This window comes from Tenrec ecaudatus, chromosome 13 (assembly GCF_050624435.1).
Source record: "Tenrec ecaudatus isolate mTenEca1 chromosome 13, mTenEca1.hap1, whole genome shotgun sequence".
NCBI lineage: Eukaryota > Metazoa > Chordata > Mammalia > Afrosoricida > Tenrecidae > Tenrec > Tenrec ecaudatus.
This window is the reverse complement of record NC_134542.1, coordinates 65,924,321-65,942,056: the sequence shown is the minus strand read 5'-3', so window position 1 is coordinate 65,942,056 and position 17,736 is coordinate 65,924,321. Positions and strand designations below refer to the sequence as shown.

The window sequence follows — 17,736 nt, the reverse complement described above, 5'->3', positions numbered from 1 at the left end:
CAGAAAAGGGGATTAAAAAAAAAAAACCAGCTAGTCATTTCCTGACTAGAAGAAACATCAGTGTTGTGTTACACACACCATTCAAATCCACCAAATGGGCCCGATGTTTGCCAGAATGGTGCCTGTTGCCAGCTGCCCATTGCTGCAGATGAAGCCTTTCTGCTGCCGTGCCTGTGTCCCAGGGGGCATTATGGGCCGCTGATGCTTGAGTGCTGTTCAGCTTGTATGTATTTCATTCACTACCGCACACCATAAATGTACATGGCCCCGTGCAAGAAGGAGAATTCCAAGCTGTAAATCTGAAAGAAGATGAGGAGGCTGTACTTCATTTTTTTTAATAAATCATTTTATTGGGGGCTCATACAACTCTTATCACAATCCATACATACATACATTGTGTCAAGCACATTTGTACATACGTTGCCATGATCATTTTCAAAACATTTGCTTTCTACTTGAGCCCTTGATATCAGCTCATTCCCTCCTCCCCATCCTCCCTCCCTCATAAACCCTTGATAATTTATAAATTATTGTTTTTTTCATGTCTTACACCGACTGCTGCCTCCCTTCACCCACTTTTCTTTTGTCCATACCCCTGGGAGGGGGTTATATGTAGATCATTGTGATCAGTTCCCCCTTTCTCGCCCCACCTTCCCCTTCCCCCGCTGATATTGCTACTCTCATTATTAGTCCTGAGGGGTTTATCTGTCCTGTATTCCCTGTGTTGTGAACTCTGATCTGTACCAGTGTGCATGCTCTGGTCTAGCCGAATTTGTAAGGTAGAATTGGGGTCATGATAGTGTGGGGAGGGGGAGCATTAAAGAAATAGAGGAACCAAGGGTGTGAGTGGTGATACTGGGAGTGTAGAGGGAGAGTGGGTTGGAAAGAGGGAACCGATTACAAGGATCTACATGTGACTTCCTCCCTGGGGACAGACAACAGAAAAGGGAGTGAAGGGAGATGTCAGACAGGGCAAGATATGACAAAATAATAATTTATAAATTATCAAGGGCTCATGAGGGAGGGGGGAGCGGGAGGGAGGGGTAAAAGAGGACCTGATGTCAAGGGCTTAAGTGGAGAGCAAATGTTTTGAGAATGATGAGGGCAATGAATGTACAGATGTGCTTTATACAATTGATGTATGTGTGGATTGTGATAAGAGTTGTATTCGCCCCTAATAAAATGATTTTTGTTTTTTTAAAAATAAAGAAATGGAGGAAAGTTGTATTTTTGTCTGCTATACTGCACCCTGGCTGGTTCTTCTCTTCCTTTTGACCCTTTTGTTAGGGAATATCCAATTGTCTTCAGATGGACTTTGGCTCTCCACTCCACACTCCCCCTCATTCACATTGATATGATTTTTTGTTCTGGGTCTTTGATGTCTGATACCTGATCCCATCAACACCTTATGATCACATAGGCTGGTGTACTTCTTCCATATGGGCTTTGTTGCTTCTCAGCTAGATGGCTGCTTGTTTATCTTTAAGCCTTTAAGGCTCCAGACGCTATATCTTTTGATAGCTGGGCACCATCAGCTTTCTTCATTACACTTGTTTATGCACCCATTTGAATTCAGCTATCCTGTCAGGAAGGTGAGCATCACGGAATGTCAGGTTATTAGAACAAAGTGTTTTTGTGTTGAGTACTTGAGTAGAGGCCCAATGTCCATCTGCTACCTTAATACTAAACCTATAAATATATGTACATGGATCTATTTCCCCATTGTCATATATAAATATATTTACATATGGACATGCCTATATTTAGACCTCTATAATTGCCCTTTGCCTCCTAGGTCTTTCCTCTGTTTCCTTTTACTTTCCCCTTGTCCAACTATCATGTTTGGTCTTCATTCGGGTTTCAGTAATTCTTGGCTACATTGCCCTTGATCAAGCCCTACCAGGCCACTTTTACCCTCCTTGCCATCAATTTTAGATCACTACTTGTTCCCTTGTCCCTGGGTTTTTTATGGGCTGTTTTTTTTTTAAGCAACACCACATAGCATTAGTTTATTATAAAAGAGACATGGAGATTATTTCCATGATGACAGATTTCAGAACTTCAGTGGAACGGGCAGCTTCACATGCCATTTCAACAGTGGTTTCCTTTAGTCCACATACTTCCCAAGAATGTCACCATCTGGAAATAAGACATCATCCTCATCATCTAGCACTACTTTGGTGACTCCATATTCAGGGAGAAGAACTTTATCTCCAACTCTCACACTCACTGGTTCAATCTCTGCGCCCTCTCCTTTGGAGCCAGACCCTACAGCTACGGCTGTCGCTTGCAGGACTTTTCCTTGAGATCTTTCTGGAAGCACCATGCCTCCTTTGGTTACAGTTTCAGCAGCACTCCTCTCCACCACGGCTCGGTCAGAGAGGGGAAGAAGCGTTTGAAATGCCTGTCCTCCATGGGTGGCCGCAGCACATCCTCCTCTCACGCTGCTGCGCCACTGCAAGGAAAGACTCGCAGTCGGGTTCAGAAACCCGCTTCCTTTGCCCTGCCTCCCCATCTCCTGTGCCCCCCACCCCCAGAACCATCGGTCCCGTTGTCTTCTCTTCTGGGTTGTTTATCCCACCTATATTCTCTAGATAGACATGCAGAGACAATAATAAGCATAAAAACAAGACATAATAGAAGAAAACAACAACAAGAAAATCCTATAAATAGTACCAGGTCTGTTTGTTGACCTTTAGGGATGTTTTCTGGTTGAGTCTGATGGGGTGCTACACCCTGTCCCCAAAGCCTGTTTTGGGTATTCCCTGAGGACTTCATTGCTTTGCTTCCCCTGCTGCTCTGTTGCATGCCCTTAGTGTTTCCCCTGGTGTGGTGGGGTCAGATCAGGCACAGTTCCCGCACTGTGCCTCCAGTGTTGTCCCCCGTGGCACTGTGGGTCAGTTAGGGACGTCATGTCTGTGTGTCATGGTGGGGCCGGCCCTATGGTCCTCTGTGCATTGGTTGCTCTGAGCAGGAATATCACCCTCAGGGCTTGGTGGGTCTCTTCCTCCCCCTTCATTTGCTCCTGTGTGCTTTGATCAGACATGTCCCTCTCCCCGAGCTGTAGCTTCAGTGCTGTCCTCTGAAGTGTATTCTTCTGGGGGGGGTGGGGGGGTCCACGTAGTTGGAATTGGGGACAGCCCTGCAGACCTCTCTCATGGTTCTCTGCTGCATGTCGGTATGTTTCATTTGTGCTCCGAGCTTCATCCCCCCCTCCCCCCACCTCCGTGAAGCACAAACTTGGGGGCTAAAGCATATCACTGGGCCCCAAATTTTGGAGCATGACTGGACCAGAAGTCAGTGGAATATAATCCAGGGGATGGCAAAGGGTGTGACATTATGCCAAACTATTTGAAAAAATACCCTCCCCCCCACCCCACCTACCACCCCCAAAAAAGTCATGTGGAGGTTACCTAAAAGGCAGGTGTACAATGTAAAAGGAAAAAAGGTAAATGGGATCAAATCAGTGGCTTTCAGGCGAATACTTTTTCCCCTAGGGATGCATTTCTTTTTGCCTTGAAAGAAGCTGATTCACTCTCATTCACCTATTAAGAAAGCAGAGCTGTATTTGTATCTGCATCTATAAAAACCAAGCGCCTTTTCTCTCTAGAAAGAGCTGAGCGTGTATTTGCAAGGGGTGGAGTGGGGGCGATTTGTACAGCAGGTGGAGGGAGGGTTAAAAGCCTACACAATTCAGTCAATCAGTGTCAAATACATAAGTGAATGGGCTGAGGGTAGGGGGAAGATGCTTAGTCTTCTCTGTATTTCATCCTGTGGTGCCCAGAGTGCGCGCGCTCCATGGCTCTGTAAGGACAAGTCTGAGATGCCTCCTCTCTCCTGGCACTTCTGCTTGTTGACGTGTAAATGACTGAATGCTCCAAGTGAGTAGATACCTGTGTATTGAGTTTACAATCTTGTCTTTCAGAAATACCGACAGTATATGGCGGGACTCCTGGCTCCTCCTTATGGTGTTATGGAAACGGGCTCTAACAATGACAGTGAGTAGAAAAGGAACATTTCTAGCTAAAAATGTGTTGTGGTGTGTGTGTTCACTTGAATATATATATGTATATGTACACATATATGTATATATGTATGTGTGTGTGTGTATCCTATACCTGCTTGGCAGATCCATATCCAGACTCTTATGGATAAACAGAATTGCCAGCCCACACTTGAACTTTATTTTTGCTTGTTCGTGTAGCATCCGTTTGTGTTCTTAGCTGAGAGAGGTATGTCCTGGTGCTGACGAGAACTTGAGCATCCTGCACATACTTTCACAAACGTCTTCCTGGTGTTTCTGGGCCCTTCGACACAGGAATTTCAGGACTGTATTCCACCCCAACCCCGCCCCCCCAGTCACACCGAAAGACCTAAAAGCCGTCTCTTGCTTATTGACTCTATCGAGCCAGCAGAAGCGCGTGAGTATCATTGATTCTTGTTACGTCACGGCCTCTTCACATTCTTTTGTAAGCGAGAAGTCTCTGGCTGACCAACAGAGATGGACCGTCCTCCTCGGTGACCCTGTTTCCTAGTCCCCACTAGACTCCAAGGAGCCCTGGAGTCCTTTGAGACGGCTCTCTGTCCAAGCATGTCGGAAGCACCTGGGGCACTCTCATGACCGTCCTTGGAGGTTTTTCCTGGCTTTTGTGAGTCTCCTCGTTTGAGCTCTTGCACATGGACATGTGACAAATACCAAGCACTGAGCCCGTGAAGCTGTGGTACTTCACAGCAGACACGATGGCTCAGGCGCTACTTCCCCTCCCAGCAATCTCAGAGCCAGCGAGTCGCTCTTCCGTCTTCTCCAAACTTGGAGCCTGTCGTTCTCTGTCAGCGACCCTCTTTCCCACCCCACCGACATCTTAAGTAAGTGTGCTCCGTTTCCTTCTCTCTGTTACAATTTCTGCACAGCCTCTGCCCTTCCCTCCTCTCTGCTGCTTTTCTGCCCTAACGGAGGGAGAGGCAAGTCTTTCCCTCTTGTGTTTGATCCCACCACCGCCACGTCTCCTGGCTAACTTAAAGTTGATTGGCTCGTTTGAAGCGCCTCCTTTGTCGTCCCCCAACTGCCCAACCGCAGACAAGGCATCCAGTTTCTGGGTACCTCCATTTCCCCCCTGGGTTGTGAGGATTAAACATGCTGAGTGTTTAGAACACTGCTAGATAGACAAGAAGGCTTCAAAGAGTTGGTGGGGGACATGGAGTTGGAAGTTAATGGAATTTCCCCACAGCCTTTTTGAAGCCCCTAGTCACTCTGTACTCTCTCAGAGTCAGGCAGAAGCCCTTCTTTATTGGTTCCGCCTCTGTAAAGCTACCAGTGAGCAACAAATAACCAGAGCTTACCAAGCCCGCATTCTCACTGACGCACCACTCCTGTTCTCTTACCACACCCACTGGCCAAACCTCAGCCATCTTGGATTCCCCTTTCTCCTCAGCAGACACGCGGAACCCAACCACTTGTCCACCCAAGCTTCTTTCTCAGCAGGGCTTCCGTTTCTTTTGTTGTTGTTGTTGCTCCCTCTGTGGCCACCTGGCTAAGGACTTCTTAACTCTTCACTTGAGGGCAGGGATGACTTATTGGGCTCAGAACCTTCTAGTACCACACCGTGACTGATACATCGATTTTTACACATTTTTCCCACTTGTATCATTGAGGTGTTTGTATTGTACTCTTTCATATGAAAATTTTCAAATATACAGAAAGTGGAAAGAGTAGTACACTCAAGCTGCATCCTTTTGTCACTTAGATTTAACAATGATTAATATGTTGCCCTATTTCCTCGTCTTTTCACGTATAGACACTTCATCCCAAGTGTTTGAGGCTCCAAAGTAATTTAAAATGAGGACCGTTCTCTATGTAACTGTCGCACCATTACTATCCGTCCAAGTTGACGTAGGGTCCTAACGAGCACCCATTACTACTGCGCGCTGCCTTGAGTTCATGCATCACCCCCACCCCCGCCCCAGGGGCTTCTGAGACGGTGACCATTTACAGGAGTAGAAAGCCCTGTCTGTCTCCCGAGGGGGTGCTGCTGGTTTTGAACAGACGACCATGCAGATCATGCTCCTTAAAATACCCATTAGCCAGTCTGAACTTAAATTTCCCCAGTGGAATAACTTTACCCCTAATTACTCAAACTGGATTCCCACCAAGGACCATGCGGTTCTATCTGGCTTTTATGCCTTAAATAGCTTTTCATTTGGAATAGCCCTTTACCCTGCCTTTCCCCTAATCGTGTAACTCCTTTACACAGAACTTCGAAGGAGTTTCCCTTTCCTCACAAAGAAAGTGGTAATGTTAGATTGTTCCCACCTTATCTCAACTTTCACATTTTTGCAGTCTGGCCTCCAATGACCTTTCTAATATCATTTCTCTACAAGTGCCCTAAATGGCTTCCACTCAGATACGGTGTCATGCAACGATGCATTGATCTTATTGGACCTCCTTGAGAAGAAACTTAGTTTACACCTGTGAATTTCTTCATGTGAGAGCCTCTGGGTGATGCGAAAGATTAATGCACTTGACTGCTGTTTGCCAGCGTTGGAGGTTCAAGTCCACCCAGAGGCATCTTGATAGAAAGGTCTGATGAGCTACTTCCTCTGGAAAAACATTCCATTGAAAACCCAGTGGACACAGTTGTACTTTGGGATTGCGTGCATCAGAATCAACTAGACCGATGGCACCTTTTATAAAAAAATCTCTTTAAACAATCAACATCTCCGTGTGAATGTGGGGCCTTGACTAGGGAAGACTGACGAAGAATCGATGCATTGGAATTAAGACGCCGCCCAGAATGCTCCATAGGAGCCAGGATGATGAGACGGGCTTTGGACACGACAGCCAGGGAAGCCAGTCCCTTGAAAAGGGCAGTATGTTGGGAGAGCAGAAGGACAGCGAAAAAGGGAAGCACCTTGAGGGAATGGACAGACAGTGGCTGAAACCATGGGCTCGCGTGTCACAAATGTGAGGAAGGCTCTGGACCCGGCAGTGGTTGGTCCTGTTGCTTGAATCAGCCTTGATGGCATCTAAGAGCAACAGCTAGATACCATCAGCTTGACTTTTCCACTGGCTGTTGGTCGCTAGCTTGGTGGATGGATAGGTTCAAGTTACATTTCAAGGGCCTGATGTCAGGCCAGCAGATCCGGGACCTTTCTGACAGACCTGGGAAGTGATGGTAAACGTGCTCACTCACATGCTCTTCTTCAAAGAGCCATCCTTCGTCGTCCTGCTTCCTGTCTGAGGATTGCTGTCTTGGCTATGCCCCAGTGGGGTTCCAAGTATGCATGAGAGAGCCCTTCCAAAGATGCTCTTCCATTCCAACCCCTCCTGCATACTGGATCGCCTATAGCAGGGACACTCAGTTCTTTAATCCCAGTATTGTCAGTCCTTCCTGCTTATTCACTCAGAGGTTGGACATACGGTACGTTTACATTGCAAGCCATTGACCCTGCTCTAGTGATTTGAAAGTAGGTGCAGGTAGCACATGACACTGCTGGTGTTTCTGTCCCTTCAAGGTAAGGCCACTTGTGCCCACTTTACTGGGGACACCCAAATCTGCTGGCATGTGGACTTGCAGTGTGGCCACTCTCATGATGTCAGTCAGAGGTAGCAGGCCAGAAGAAGGGACAAGGAGACCGGGTTGACCTGTAGTAGAGGTTCATGAGGTGTTTGTAAATGAGTGGACAATTGAGGGAGCAGGTGACTGGCTCGCTTTTGAGCTCAGACACCCTTAGACACAGCCAGCTTGACTTGGTGTCAGCAGGGGTTCGCTTTGCTCCGAGTAGAAGTACTGTTCCGCTGGTTTTCCTGCAAGGAGTGCCCCTGGGCTCAAGTTCCCCGGGCAGTGTGAGATGATGCGTAATGCGGCAATATAATACCAGTTACATTAGAGCTGATATTTCTGTTCAAAATCCCCGGCACCAAAGGTAAACAAATCCATGCCTAACGGGGGTGTGACTGCATCAGTAATGCATTGGTACCTCTAGAAAAATGTGTGGCTGTGAAGCACAATAATCACGGTGTTTTGCTGTTGGGCACAAATCCTCATCCTGAGTCATTGATGTATTCATGCTTCAAGTTTTGTAAGTGTGCTTTTTCCTGAGCAGCATAATGTCATTTCTTTCTACTTCTCTTTTTTCTGAAGCAGAACTAGAACGCACCCACATGTTGCCTGGTTTGGTCCAGCAAAGGATGGATCTTACGGTTGATTTTATGACTCATGATCTTTCTCTCTCTTTCTTCTAGGGATTCCTGACAAAGAGAATGTGAGTAACTTCTCTCTCTGCCCCGCTCCTAAAAACTGTCATAAGGTAAAAAATAACCACGGTCTTCTTCCCAGCCAAGAGCGCTCGTTCTGCCCACTGAACAAAGCTATGAGTATTTCTCTAACTTTATCCGGCGTCTTTGGCGAATCTTTTGGAATATAAAGTGGAGAGAATTGATTGCTACAACATGACCTTTATAGGCCTACGGTATTAACTGGAGTCTGAAGAGAGAACTTGGAGGGTAACTGGTACAATTGCTGTCTTATTTTTCCTGTGATGTATATACGGCTGTAGGATGAATCATTAGCATAAAACCATATATGAAATCAATTGTTTGTCTTAGTAGGAATGGGAAAATTAAATTTAGGGTCACTTGATGAATTTGTCTAGTTATGTCCAAGTATTTCTCTTTGGAACCTGAAAATAATCAGTTGCTGTAATTGCTTAGGCAATCAGGTAGGACAGTAGGAGTTGTAGGACAAACCTTTCACTAAGAGCCAGTGCCCCACATGCTTTCTAAGAGTGACAGTGGTTAAGTGATATCATTCATGCCTGTGAATAATATTAATTCTATTTGTTGATTTATTCAACAATGTGGAAGAGCTCATGGTGAAAGATTTAAGGTCGCTGTGAATTAGAGCCGGCTCCAAGACAATTGACAATAATCATAGAAGCTCACAAAGACATATCTGAAGGGTGTTTGGTTGGTTCTCAGATTCTTCACCTACTGACTAGCTTCCTGATTGCTGCCCCTGAGTAGGGATGCTAAAGAGCTGTTACCCTTTTCTCTCCCTTCTATTGGCCCTTTGGCTGTGGTCAACGATGCCTTCTTTTGATAGACTCATGCATTTCTCTTTCCTTTGGCTGAGATCTGGACCTAGCTTTGTCAGATTTGCCTTGTTTCTGAATATCGGTTCACAAAGGCTGCCCGGGGATCCTGGACCACTACTGTACCATTGCAACCTTGGCTTCAAGATTCGCAGTGCTGCTCTTTGGGAAGTGTGGCCATGCACAAGCAACTTGATCTCTCCCAAAACCCTGCCTCGCTTTTACAATAGGGAAGTCAGTAGAGATAGCCTTGAAAGACTAGTATGACCAGTGAGTGAGATAATCTTTGGAAAACATCTAGGCGAGTACAGTGTTGTTAGGATTGTTATTAAGTGTTGTTGAATCCATTCCAATCTTATAGCCACCATCTGTGCAACAGAACAAAGCATTGCCCGGTCTGGTCCCACACCGTCCTCACACCCACTGCTATGACCGAGGCTCTTGTTGCAGCCCTTGTCTCAATCCAGCCCATTGAGGGTCTTCCTCCTTGTGACTGATCCTCTACTGTATCAAGCAGTATATCCTTCTCCAGGGATTAGCCTGTGCTGAAAACACAAGCAAAGTGCATGAGTAAAATCTCACCATCCTTCAGGGTCACTGTGAGTCAGCCGATGATCCTTCTAAGAAGCATTCGGGCTGTACTTTCTCCTTCCAGTCCCCAGTCCTTATCAGTGCATCCTCATTATGTGCTGGATCAGTTTCAGACTGCAAACGTTGCTGAAGTCTCTCCAAAAGCTTCACGTTTGACATCAGCAATTAGTAGGCACATTAGACTAAAAGTTGGGCTAACTGTTCTTCCTTGTAGGTGCATGCGTCTGATCCTATTGCTGACAGAATTCCACGTCAGGGCAGGTTTCGAAATATCCTTTTTGGTGATGAGTTTGAGGTTATCCACCTTCAATTCTTCATTACTAGCGTAGTAGGCCCCATGCTTGTCTGATTCAAAATGGCTACTCAGTCCATTTCAGCTAACACCTAAGGCAGTGATCTTTTATCTCTTCTAGTCCATTATTTTAGCGCTTCTAACTCTCTTAGACTCATAGTTCATACAGCCTGTGTCCTGATGATTCATGGAGGTTTGCAGCCTCTCGTCCTCATGCCACATCGGCAAATGCAGATCCCAAAAGCTTTATCCCATCCTTGTCTTCCTGTGAGGAGGCAGCTCTTCCTGAGTGAGACTTGGAGTGCCTTCCCACCTGCGGGGCTCATCTTGTTCAATTATATCAGCTCACCTGGCGTCGATGTTTTGGTCCAGACGCTGTGCCGAAATCTGTCCCCCATGGCTTACCTTGCTAGTAGTACTCGAAACACCAGTGCCATCGTTTTCAGCAAGGTGAAAGTCACCATCGTACCCCAGGTGGACAGAGGTTAAGTATAATGAAGCTCAGCAAGGGTGAGGACCATGATGATAAGTAAGATTGCTTTCAAGCAGCATATCATTTTCTAGGTATGTTTCCTCTCTGAAAAATGCCTGCCCTCTTGTCTTTATGGTTGTTCTTGAAATACCTTTCTGCAGTGAACGCTTTGGGGATCTTTTGTCAAATTATCTTTGTGTGTTGCGTGAAACCCTGGATCCTCAGGTTCATGACTTCCTTCATGAATAATCTACAGCAGCAAGCTATCCAGCCTAAAGTAACACACTGACCCTGCCAACAGGCTGGACGTGGTGCCCCGGGGCATGCACCAACAAATATGCAAATCAGCAGCCAAGTGAAAGGGATTAAAGGACTGGGGCCTTCTTCATCAAGGGGCCATCAGGTCTGTGGAGAGTGCACCCGTGATGCCTAAGCCCTGGGAGGTCTGACATGCCTTAGGCTTCAAAAGGAAGCCCTGTCTTTCTTCGGCACTCAGTGACCTTTAAGTTGGGCCCCAAGAGTGGGATGACAGTGGACCTTACAGCTGTCTCACTCTGCAGCAAACCAAAAATCAGATACAGCAAACTGGCAACATGTGTCCCTGAAAGAGTTGGGGATCTGGCCAGGCTTTCTCCCCAAATGTGGCATGATTATAGGCTTATTTGTAGTGCTTAGGGATTGCTAAATCCAGGAGACCTGGTGGCGCAGTGGTTAAGCATTTAGCTGTTTATCCATCGCTCGGGGGTTCAAGTCCATCAGTTACACCGTAGGAGAAAGACGTGGCCTTCTACTTCATAACATTTGCAGCCTTGGAAATCCCGTGGGCAGTTCTGCTCTGTCCTGCAGGGTCCTGATGAGATGTAGTGGGTTTTGTTTCTATTTTTAGTTTGGGTTTCATTCTAAGTCAAATTCCCCAGCAAACAGAAAAGCATACATTTTCTGTACCAACAAATAGAGTGGCTGTCACATTGCCATGTGCTGCTCGAGAAGTGCTCCCATCCCATCAGTCAAAGCCAACTCGATGAGATGAAAGACAGGCATGAGCTGAGTTGAGGCTCCAGGAAGATAAAAAGAAACCTAAGAGCCTTAAAGTGGTGTTAATTGAAATTTTTCCTTTATACAAGACAAGTTGTGTTATGATGATTGCTTTTTATCTTTTATCTTCTTTAACTACATGCTGGGCAATCACATACTCCCTTTGTGTTCCTAAAGCGCAATAGCATGTCTGTGGACCGAAATGGAAGTGCTTAGACTACTGTTTCAATGTCTAAATGAATTCTTTGTGGAATGCCTATGTTCTCCTTTCCAGCAACTACTCTTGATCTTCTTAATTACCACGTTTAACTTTTAATCAAACAAGCAAACAAGCAGGCGTCAATAAGTGGTCTTGCCAGCTATATTTTATTTCCAGACTTGTTTTACCTTGTTTCAAACAAACAAACAAACTTTCCTTAAATTGCATTTTTGTTAGGAACAAATGAGCTGGCAGATACTGGATTATTTTTGTTTGCTACTTACTGTAATAGCTAGGTATATCATTAATGTCTGATGATGTAGAATACTGAAATCTATAAAGTAATTGTAGAAATATTTTAAAAACAGCCATGGAGCCAGTAAAGCAAAAAGTAGGTATTTTCGGTTGGGTTGTGGTTGTTTTGTGTTGTTTTGCAGAGAGGGGGGCTTCAAAAAGTTCATGGTGATTATGGGGAGGGGAAAGGGGGAGAGAGGGGGAACTGATCACAGGTTGGGTATATAAAACACCACCCCACACCCACTGAGGGGGATGAGTAATGTACATGTGGGTGAAAGGAGACAATGGATGGTATACATTATTAAATAACAATGATAATATATAATGGATCAAGGACTCATGAGGATGGGCAGGTGGGGGAGGGAGGGGAAAATGAGGAGCTGATACCAAGGGCTCAAGTGGAAAGAAAATGTTTTGTAAATGATGACGGCAACATATGTGCAAATGTGCTTGACACAGTTGAATTATGGATTGTTATAAGATCTGTAAGAGCCCCCAATAAAATGATTTTTTAAAAGTTCTTGGGGGAAATTCCATTATTTTTCTATTCCATTTTTCTGTGAACATTCCCAATCCCTCTCTTACACAGAAGTTTTTCTTTTTGTCCTAACTTATGTGTTCTTCTTCCATAAATACCAGACCTGGTTGACTGTGTTAAAAAGAAGTTAAAATCACAATTATGGGAACATTTTATAGTGGAATATTCTGGTGGCACTTTTGAAGATTCATCTTGTTTCTCATTTTTTGCTGCTGAATTGCCTCGATGGCAGTGAGTTACTTTTTTTTAAGTCATTTCAATTGTGCATTTAGAAAGGAACTTGTATGGGGCTTTATAGTTTTGAAGTTTAAAGTTTTCCTTGGCAGCATGGAGCCAGCCAGTCTAAGGGTCTAGACTGGAGGGGTTTTACTGAGGAAAGGGCGTGGGGGTCATCTGGGACCCCTGCCAGGAGACTCCACCTGCACGTCTGCCCAAGGATGGGTCCTGTGAGGCAGAGGCCGGACATGTCTCCACCCGCTAAGCTCTTTAGTTTACTCCAACGCCAACCCAGCATCCCACAGCACTCTACGGCTCCAAGGCCTCGAGACTCAGATACAACAGCCACGAAGAACTCACCAAAGGACCCGTGCCTCGGGGCGGTTCTTAGAGACGTGAACAGGTCTCCACAAGTCAGCATCAGAAAACAGTAAGAACACAGTTCTTTGTACACACGGCTTCTCCTCAACCATGCCGGCAGGCTTGTCTCGCTGGTCCATGGTTTCTCAGTCACATTGTTCCTTGGCCTCTGCCCTGCTCCAGCAGGCGTGACAATGCTTTTTAGTTCTGTTAAATGCCTAACGGACACCCCACTCTGCAGGCAGGTCCTGCCAGAAGGCACTCAGCGTTACTTACTCTGTGGGCCTCCCAGCCCCCTGCGCTGCCTCACTAGCTCCACCGCAGCTCCTCCGCTCTGCCTCACGGGCTCAGTGCTGTGTCCTCTGGCACCTTTGCTGCCTCCACCGCTCCGAGGCAGGGATCTTACACGCCCCGCTGGTTTCTCTTCCTTGATGGTCATGGATTATCTATTCTTCTTCTGCGATAGCTCAAGCTGATAGCCAGCAAAATGGGAAACCTGACCAATCCTTGAGTAAGAGCCTCTAAACCTTATTTGGAAGCTCCTGGCCAGTCCTGTGGTGGGAAGGTCAGCAACTATGGATAGAATAGCCGCACCAAGTTAATTTGCAATTATAAAACAATCCCACTTTACGATAAAAATCATTTTATTGGGGGCTCGTATAACTTATCACAATCCATACATCCATCCATTGTGTCAAACACATTTGTACATTTGTTGCCATCATCATTCGCAAAACATTTTCTTTCTACTTGAGCTCTTGGTATCAGCTATTCCCCCCCTCCCCCCGCATCATCCCTCCCTCATGAACCCTTGACAAAATATAAATTGTTATTATTTTGTCATGTCTTACCCTTTCTCACATCTCCCTCCACCCACTTTCCTGTTGTCCTAGGGAGGGGATTATATGTAGACCCTCCTGGCATCGCTACTCTCATTATTGGTCCGGAGGGGTTTATCTGTTCTGGATTCCCTGTGTTTCCAGCTCTGATCTATACCAGTGTACATCCTCTGGTCTATCCAGATTTGTAAGGTGGTAGAATTGGGATCATGATGTGACTGGGGGGAGGGGGAGAGGAAACATTAAAGAACTAGAGAAAAGTTATGTTTTGTCAGTACTATACTGCACTCTGACTGGCTCATCTTTTTCCTGCGACCCTTCTGTAAGGGTATGCCCAATTGTCTACAGATAGGCTTTAGGTCTCCTCTCCACTCCACACTCCCCCTCATTCACAATGATGTGATTTTTTTGTTCTTTGATGCCTGATACCTGATCCCATCGACACCTTATGATCACACAGGCAGGTGAGCTTCTTCCATGTGGGCTTTGTTGCTTCTCAGCTAGATGATCACTTCAAGCCTTTAAGACCTCAGACGCTATGTATATCTTTTGATAGCCGGGCACCATCAGCTTTCTTCACCACATTTGCTTGTGCACCTGCTTTGTCTTCAGTGATTGTGTCGGGAAGGTGAGCATCATGCAATCCCATCTTCTGACACCATTTCCACGCACAAAAAAAGGTCACTTGAGAGCCTCAACTTCTAGGAAGTTACTGTATTTGAGTTTGAAGTTTTCAAGCTTCTTGCTAAATATGAAGAAGTGCTTTTTCCAATATCAAAGGAGACCAGATTTCAAGCTCAGAGAGTTTCCTGAGGTCTGGAAGAACTTACCCCAGCAATTGGTCAGGAGCAACCTTGGATTCCTATGAGGTCTCATTTTCAAGAAGATTGCTTAAATCCGGAGTTTCTCAAACCTTTAAAACAGTGTGTCATTTTTATCAAGAACAACTTTTATAATAGAGTCAAGACATAAGGTTTTAAATAGCTAGTGGTAAGAAAAGAACTTACACCATTTGTGAAAATGATTCTCTTTCAGGAGAGGACAATCAAAGAATGACAAGTAAATCATTGTTAGAGTCGTAGGGTTGGGCATTTTAGGAATCGTTAGGAAATGAAATACCATTTCTCTCTCCATATTGTTGTTCTCTTTCAAGATTAGAGCTAACAAACCGGAACATTGTCCGTGTGGTCTATGGCAACATCTGATTTTACCATTACAGAGAGGCTATGACAATGACATTTTCTTGGCCACCTGAAGAAAGAAAGAAAAACTGTGTACCCACAAAGTTAAAATATGAACAATCTTAGATAATCCCATAAAACCATGTAAAGCCTTTCCATAACAACTGAATCCAGACTGACAATTTCTGTGGAACAGCTTTTCAAGCCCCGCCTTAAAGCATAACGGACAGCCATTCAGCGGTTATCCAAACACCTTACCCAGCATTCTCCGGTTCACCTTAGCAGCCACTTTTCTGTGTCTCAGGTTGAGTGAGGCTTAACCAGGAGGCTTTCTGCTCCTGTGAAGATACACAGTCTTGGAAATCCCAAGGGACCACTCTACACTGTGGGGCAGTGGGTAGGGTGAAGAGGGCTTAACTAGCTCAGTTCCCCGTGGAGCATGGTGGTCCTGTGGGCTAGGCATTGCGCTGCTGTCAGGATGACTAGCAGGTCAAACCCATCTGCTCGCCATGGGAGAAAGATGAGGCTATGACCTCTGGGACAGATCTGTCGTCTCAGAAATGCTATACAGGGTCAACTCAATAGCTGTGCACTTGGTTTTTGTTGGTGGTGGTGGGGTGGTCTTTTTGGGGGGGATGATAAATATATGAGCTACAATGGAACTGGGGGACAAACCGTGGGCTGAGCTCAAGGTCAGCACTTCAAACAGCTATTCAACAGAAGAAAGAGGAGCCCTTCTGCGCATGTAAAGACTTGCGGCCTCAGAAAGCCTGTGCAGAGTGGCTGCGAGTCAGAATTGACGTTGATTTGGTCGCCCCTCTGCAACAACGCGTCTGTGACTCACCTAGGGCACAGGGGTATATACTGGAGCACAAACAAAGTGCTGGAGAGCCGGAGGACGTCCTGAGCCGACTTGCTCACACGCTGAAGGACACAGTGCTTATCACAGGGGAGACTGGAGTTAGCAGCGTGGCTGGCGCAGTTCTTCGAGGTGTGTAGTGTGTAAACACTCACGTCTTGAGTCAGCCTGTTAGAAAGTGTGCCTCCACGGGTCAACCCTCGCTTTGCCCCGCCTCCTGGAAAACACCAGAGACTTCATGTCGAAGGCACCAAGGACAAGATCTCGGCTCTGGAGTCTGAAGAAATGTTTGTTTTAGTATTTGTGAGTTATGCATTTAATGGGACAGAATGTCCTTGCTATTCCATCTGGTTCTTCCTCTACTTTTATTTTACTTCTATTTTTAAAAAGCTGACCAGTCTCTCTCTGTCTCTCTCTCTCTCTCTCTCTCTCTCCCCTTTGTCTCTTGTTAAGAATGCCATACATTTGGTGCATCTGTATACTCTCAGCATTGGCCAGAGGAGAGGTTTACAAGTAGGGGCTGCTTGTTCTGAAGGGACACCCTGTGAGGTGTGTTTGGGGTGGCTTGATGATATATTTTAGACATGTTTTTATGTTAGTATAACTTGCCTTTGGTGATTGCTTCAACTTCCTAATTTTAGTTTCTTAGCAGTTATTGATCTCTTATGAAATGGGGCTTTTCAGTGTTGCCAGGCTGAAGATTTTCTGGGCTCTATCTGAGTTATATCCTGTAACCTGACTTTCAACATAGTCACCTATCTATCCTGTAATCTGCATTTAAGGGACAATATCCCAGTGATATATTGGGTCATGATGAAGGGTTAGCAATCAATAAAGACGAGCAAAAGCTTCCCAATCTCTAGCCAAAATGTCTCGTGGCTCTCGCTTTTAGCATATGGCTAACGTCTAGGGAGAGGCTGGGTGACTCAGGTTTTGCCGCTGAGAGCCAGCCCGGCTGCTCCAGGCAAGGTCAAGGAACGTGACGTCATGTTAAAGTAATACACTGAACTGCTGACTCCAAAGTGATGGGAGAGGCTATTGCTGTCTTCAGAAATGTTTTATCCTCTCCTGCAGGCAATTATGCTCATCAGCGGGTACTTTGGAATGCTAACATCTCACTCAGTGGACTGTGAGAATCAAATATGTAGTATCATATATCTTGGCTGCATTTAAATTTTTATTGTTTGTGTTTTTAGACACTGAGACCAAGTTATTTCTAAACTATGCCTGATGATTAGGACAGAAAATTGTAATGTCCTCGGAGTGGATAAACTAGTCTAGTGATGATGTGCTGTGGGGATGTAGATTATTTTCTAATAACAATCCTGGGTCACACAGACTTCTGTGTGTCCATAGTTATGAAAAATCTTCTGCCATTTCTCGCAGTAACTGCAGGTAAAAATACAGTGAAGATGGACGGATGGGTGGATGGACACACAGAGAGATACACACACATATGTACACATACACAGCAAAGCTTCACAAAGTTCAGGGAGAACAGAATTAAAAGATAATGACATTTTCCATTAACTTTTTAAAGCTCCCTCACAAATACATATAAGTAGGTCGGTAAAACTATTAACACCCCTTACTTTTTTTTTTTAGAAACTGAAATCCTAAAATTCCCCTGATAAATATGATCCATCATTGTTCAGAATCCTTATTGCCAAATTTTTGTGAGTGTTTAAGCCCCTATCACTTCAATTTAGTTTTGTTTTCTGTTTCCCTTCAGTCCAAGGATTACTCAAGACAGCCATACAGTGTGCC

At 45.3% G+C, this 17,736-nt stretch overlaps 1 protein-coding gene and 1 pseudogene across 2 annotated transcripts in view; one reads left to right on the top strand and one right to left on the bottom strand.

Moving 5' to 3' along the window:
• Nucleotides 1-17,736, top strand: part of RAPGEF4 (Rap guanine nucleotide exchange factor 4) — a 378,022-nt gene that overhangs the window by 228,264 nt on the left and 132,022 nt on the right. For both annotated transcript variants that reach the window (XM_075529292.1, XM_075529293.1), the window contains 2 exons: nt 3,926-3,998; nt 8,243-8,262. In XM_075529292.1, the coding sequence (XP_075385407.1) occupies nt 3,926-3,998; nt 8,243-8,262 (93 nt within the window). The remainder of the gene's footprint in view (nt 1-3,925; nt 3,999-8,242; nt 8,263-17,736) is intronic.
• Nucleotides 2,108-2,515, bottom strand: LOC142424722 (10 kDa heat shock protein, mitochondrial pseudogene; annotated as a pseudogene).